The sequence below is a fragment of the Sinocyclocheilus rhinocerous genome, unplaced genomic scaffold (genome assembly GCF_001515625.1).
Source record: "Sinocyclocheilus rhinocerous isolate Xijiao unplaced genomic scaffold, SAMN03320098_v1.1 scaffold627, whole genome shotgun sequence".
Classification (NCBI taxonomy): Eukaryota; Metazoa; Chordata; class Actinopteri; order Cypriniformes; family Cyprinidae; genus Sinocyclocheilus; species Sinocyclocheilus rhinocerous.
Window position 1 is genome coordinate 218,297 of NW_015649569.1, and position 5,564 is coordinate 223,860.

General features: G+C 37.7%; 2 protein-coding genes across 2 annotated transcripts in view; one reads left to right on the forward strand and one right to left on the reverse strand.

The window, feature by feature from the left end:
• Nucleotides 1-3,234, forward strand: part of LOC107710705 (protein HID1-like) — a 19,439-nt gene extending 16,205 nt beyond the window's left edge. The window contains exons 17-19 of the mRNA XM_016515540.1: nt 806-897; nt 978-1,136; nt 2,217-3,234. Coding sequence (XP_016371026.1) covers nt 806-897; nt 978-1,136; nt 2,217-2,280 — 315 coding nt within the window. The 3' untranslated portion in view covers nt 2,281-3,234. The remainder of the gene's footprint in view (nt 1-805; nt 898-977; nt 1,137-2,216) is intronic.
• Nucleotides 3,235-3,589: 355 nt separating this feature from the next.
• Nucleotides 3,590-5,564, reverse strand: part of LOC107710699 (otopetrin-2-like) — a 4,899-nt gene continuing 2,924 nt past the window's right edge. The window contains exons 6-7 of the mRNA XM_016515532.1: nt 4,602-5,416; nt 3,590-3,840 (exon numbers count right to left, since the gene is read on the reverse strand). Of these exons, the coding sequence (XP_016371018.1) occupies nt 3,670-3,840; nt 4,602-5,416 (986 nt within the window). The 3' untranslated portion in view covers nt 3,590-3,669. The remainder of the gene's footprint in view (nt 3,841-4,601; nt 5,417-5,564) is intronic.

Consider the following 5,564-nt stretch of genomic DNA (forward strand, 5'->3'; position numbering starts at 1 on the left):
CATATAAAACTAAAAATGTTATATATATATATATATATATATATATATATTAGGTGAACATTCTACTTTCATTTTATAACAAATTTAGCTTTTGTTTAAGGTGAAGTTAAGTTGTAAAAAGCCCAAAATGTATATTGATCAGCATTAAGTAACATTTGGGTTTATATCTAAAGAAAATATTATGATTATGCATATGGTCTTTATTATAAATAATCTTTTTATTTTGTATGAATGTTTTTGTCTTTGGGAAAATAAATATATTTGTTTAATGTTAGATCAAAATTTGAAGTTTGAACCAAACCATAAATATAATTTAAGAAAGCTAATACATTTGGCTGTAACAAAAAGAGTATTTTCTTATGCTCTTATGTTAAATCTTCACTTCATCAATTTTCTAAACTGGTATTATTGATATTTTTGTGCACGATTCATGCATATGCTTTATTTATTTTATTTTATTTTAATTTTTTAAAATATCATACAACTATCATATGCGGGACTTACTTCTCTAATCATCAAGTCCTCATAAACCCTTCTTCTGCAAGCTCACATTCATCTGCCTCTCTTTTTGAGTGCAACACTCACACTCCAAATCCAATCAACAACCGACTCATAGAACCCTATGTCCCTATCTGGCTTTTTTTCTTTGTCGATAATCCATTAAACTCGTATACGTGTTACAATATAGAAGAAAATGCCAATCGGACATTTAGTTTCATTACGACTTTAAGAGAAACCCCAAGTTAACCATTTCAAGTGTGAATAAAGCCCACGAGAGCTCTCTTCACCTGCACTCATATTGCAGGTTCTGTCCTGGAAGAGCAAACTCCCACTGCAGACCATCATGCGCTTGTTGCAAGTACTGGTGCCACAGGTGGAAAAAATCTGCATTGACAAGTAAGGGAAGAGTTTGTCATTGATAGCTGCATGTAGTTTGATTTGCTGCTGTGAAATATTACATTATGGTTTTAAATTAGGGGTCTAACGGATGAATCCGAGATCCTGAAGTTTCTTCAGCACGGCACTCTTGTGGGTCTGCTGCCTGTGCCCCATCCCATTCTCATCAGGAAATACCAGGCCAATGCAGGAACTGCCATGTGGTTTCGCACATACATGTGGGGAGTCATTTACCTGCGGTTAGTATGACATTGCAGTTTCATTTATCATTTATCATTTCAACCAAAAACATGACGGGTGTTTTTAAAGTGCCCCTATTATGGATTTTTGAATATTACCTTTCATGCAGTGTGTAACATGTATAAAGTTATTGTCTCTCAAAAGAAAAAGTCGACTCTGAATCATTGAAACGAGTCGTTTTTAAAACAAATCCCAAGCCGTTTCATGTTGACGTCAACATGAAACATTAGCATATTGCCCGCCCACTTGTTGGTCTTTTCGCATTGGTCTGAATGAAAATGCTAATTCATTCTTTGCCACTAGGTGCAGCTTTTGGAGCGTAAAAATAGCGGTTTCCCCGGTAACGCTGTACACAAAGCAGCACTGCGCTCACAAACGCTGCTTTATCAGGCATTACAGGCTCATGATGAAATTAAAATAAGACCAATCGGACCAATCACTGCAGATTAGCGTCACGCAAAGGCGGGGTTTGGAAAAATGAATCGTTGAGCGAATTGTTTAGGAGTCGTTGAGCAAGTAAGGTAAAAAATAAATGCATATTATAAGACAATGAAAGTGTTTTTTGACCTTGCATGCATGTCAACCCGTTGTTGGGGACTCCCAAAACCAAAATATGAACCTTTCATTACCCATAATAGGGGCACTTTGAATCCAACGGATTATTCAGAAACAGAATATTCATTTTGTAATAATGTAGAGTAGGATTTGATTTGATTTGTTTAAAAAAGCTGGTGGTATAGTATAAAATGTATATATTCATGTGCATGTGACTGTAAAAAGAGGACATTCATTCTATTTTTCACACAAAAATAATGCTCCTACAAATAAGCATAAATAATAATAAATTATAAAAATAAAATGATGTAAAAAGAGTAAAGTTACTTTTCTTTTGATTTTGGGGAAACAATGCTGCACACTTCTCAAACTTTGCATTATTATGGAATTTAAAATTCTATATTTTTGATATAGAATATATTGACTGCTTAATTGGAGGTGGAGCCTTTGTCATTATTGATGAGTTGTATATTTGATTACTTTTTTTGTCATATATACAACATTGTTCCATCTTTTCACTGTAGTAATGTGGATCCGCCCATCTGGTACGACACCGACGTGCGTCTCTTTGAGATCCAGAGGATGTAAGAATGAGCTTTAACCCGTCGGTCGCTGAGAACCCGCAGACTTCATCTTGCCTTGTCATTTTGCTTCATAGACTGTGAGACTCCACGAGAAGTGCCCATAGCTGCCGGTCGGCCTATCGGCGGTCTGTTTGCTCTGGCTGGTGTACAGATGATAAAGTGTCTAAATATAAACCATGCACTCTGATAGTAAAAGCATACTGTGGTCAGCACTTAAGCAGCCCAGACATGTGAAACTCTCTCACTGTGGTTTTTATAGGAATAAGGTGCTTGTTATAAGAAGGAATGCTATTTATAGTATCGAAAACCTTGTGAAAAATTTCTAGGAAGTTGTTATTGTGATTAGAAGCATTGACAAAGACCTCTAGATTGTATTATCACCACAAGAGGACGATCTTGCTAAATCCTCTTTTTTGGTATGTGTAAGAACATGTGCTTACACGTGCATACTCCCAAATTTCACTGTAGTCAGGTATGAAAAATAACTGGAAGGAAAATGAACAGAAAATCAAAAGCTGGTTTCGATTAATTCCACCAGTATTCATATACATCGTGAAAATGTACAAAAAAAATTTTTTGTTTCCAAAGTATTATATATCGCAATTGTTTGATGGTATAGCCTACCAATATCTCTATTTTTGTCTGCATTATCAGTTTTGCTAATGAGATACTGTAAATACTGCTTGATATTTAAAGTCGAAACGCTGTCTACGTATATGAAAAATATGAAACTATCCAATGTTGGCAAAATGATTCGCTTATGGTTACTGAATTTCTGCATATGTTCATCGTATTGTTTAAAGTGCAGATGACTTCTTCATTTGTGGCAGTATTTATAAGGGAGCTTGTGGAACAGATCAAGACAAAGCGTTTGTATATGTATTTTAATGTTTGTGCATTTGTGCAAAAATTGTCCAAATATATTGAGAGGATGTAGAGTACAAAAACACACTTGTCATTGTGTCACGCTTCCTGTTCAGACTTCATTAATCCATAAGGAACAGAAGCATAAAAAAACAGAGTACAGTTAGCTCATTTTAATCTGGGTACACAGTGACCAGAATAAACAGAAATTGGGAATTCACAGGTGCCAATGAAAAGGCAGATCTCTGGTAATATTTCCAGTGGGTTTCACTGCATTGCTAGCAGTCGAATGCCTGTAACAGGATTAGGCCATATCTTGGATGATATTCACATATTCAAACGGATTTCAGTTCAACATGGTCTAGATCTCCACACACTCACATATACACATTGTTGCATTATACAATAAAAATGTAGTAAAAAATAAAACAATTTCTCTTTCAGCTAAACAAAAATATAATATAAAAAATATATCTATTTTGCAAAGATATGTGCATAAGCTTGTACAGTTCCTGAGTGGTCAGCTGATTTATGAGGCGAGGCACACCTCAAACAGACTAGCCACTGAGTGCATCCGATAGAAGATCCCAAATGGCATTCCAATATTCACAATTGCTGCCCACGTTTCGAATTCATAAATGTCTGATCCGACGGTGTTGTCAAACTGAGGCCGGGCTCCAAAGGCAGGCATAATCCAAAGCTGCAAAACAGAAATGCAGATTTAAAACTGATTTCTGACCATGAAGTGTTAAAGACACAGGAGTCTAGGAGGCATTCACACATAATACGCATTCAGAATGGAACAAAACGCAATGGATTTGTAGTATTTTTTAAATGCCTGGATCGTCAACCGGTAACCACAAAATTACGGCAAATAAGACAACGATCATACAGCGATCATAAATAATCAAGGTGCTTTCTCCACTTCCAGCTTCTAATTTTGTTATGTGATGAGTAATAAATAATAATAATTTGATCCGATGTGTGGGTATGTTAATGAAACCGTTAACCATTAAAAACAATATATGCAAGAATGTATCCTGTGTGTATGCCCTCTAACTAGGGTTGCAAAGTGGCAGAACATTTCCCAAATTTTTCAAAATTTCCAACAATTTTCCAGACGTTTCCAAAAATTCCACCATTTCCTATATTTTTCCAAACTTTTTCAAAATTTTCCAGACGTTTTCAAAAATTTCAACATTTCCTAAATTTTTCCAAACTTTTTCAAAATTTTCCAGACGTTTTCAACAATTCCAACATTTCCTAAATTTTTCCAAACTTTTTCAAAATTTTCCAGACGTTTTCAACAATTCCAACATTTCCTAAATTTTTCCAAACTTTTTCAAAATTTTCCAGACGTTTCCAAAAATTCTGGAATGTTTCTGGAAATTTGCCGGAAATGATCCACCTCTTTGCAGCCCTACCTCTTACTCAATAAAGAATATGGAGTCAGGTACTTACAATGACATTGCAGAATAACAGGAAGCCACAGATCTCCTTAAGGATCCTCCTCTTCCAGGAGAGTCGACCCTGGAGCAACGTCAACGGGATGGGTAGCGTGTGAGCTGGGACGATAGAGCTGCTCCGTCTTTCCGGGTCTCTCTCTCGTACGGCCATGACGTTGCCGAAGACGGTGGATGTCTCAGTCTCTTTGAATGGCTCCCGATGGAGGCCCTTGATGAGGAAGGCGTTCTGTAGGCACAGCTGGATCACAGTCAGAATAGAATTGGCCAGGTTGAGCCCATTTATGTGCCCCTGGACCCCTGATGCCAGAACAGCTACTATGGTGAAGTAACAGATGAGGAACTGGCCCAGAGATGATCCCACAAGCAGTCCCACATCCAGACTCCTGGTAGGGTTCTTCCCGGACACCTGCTCTCTCTTATCCATCTGGAAGATTACACAACCGATCAGAGTTGTGATGGACATCAGAAGGATGGCGACTATGTTCATGATGTAATGTATTATCAGAGCTTCCTCCTTCTTTTTTGGGTCCTCTTTGGCCACGTCCACTTCGTACACCACAAACGTAGCCAGGCCTGCCACCAGAATGATCAGGCCAGCGACTGGACCAATCAGAACGTCCCACAGGCTAAAGCGCAGATTGTGGCTATGGTGTTCATCCATCTGGCGGCCGACATTTTTCCACATGATGTAGGCCATGGCTGATGCGAAGAGGCTGTACTCGATATTGAAGGGGTACAAATAGTAGTAGGCTTTCTCAAAAGCATCGCACATGTTATGGCTACACTTGCAGTCGCTCTCTCCGGCGCGGCCTGAAAGACAACAACAGAGAACGTCAATGAAATGCTCTACTTAAAGGGTTAGTTCACCCAAAAATGAAAATTATGTCATTAATTACTCACCCTCATGTCATTCTAAACCCGTAAGACCTCCGTTCATCTTCATCTTCGCAAGTGTCCT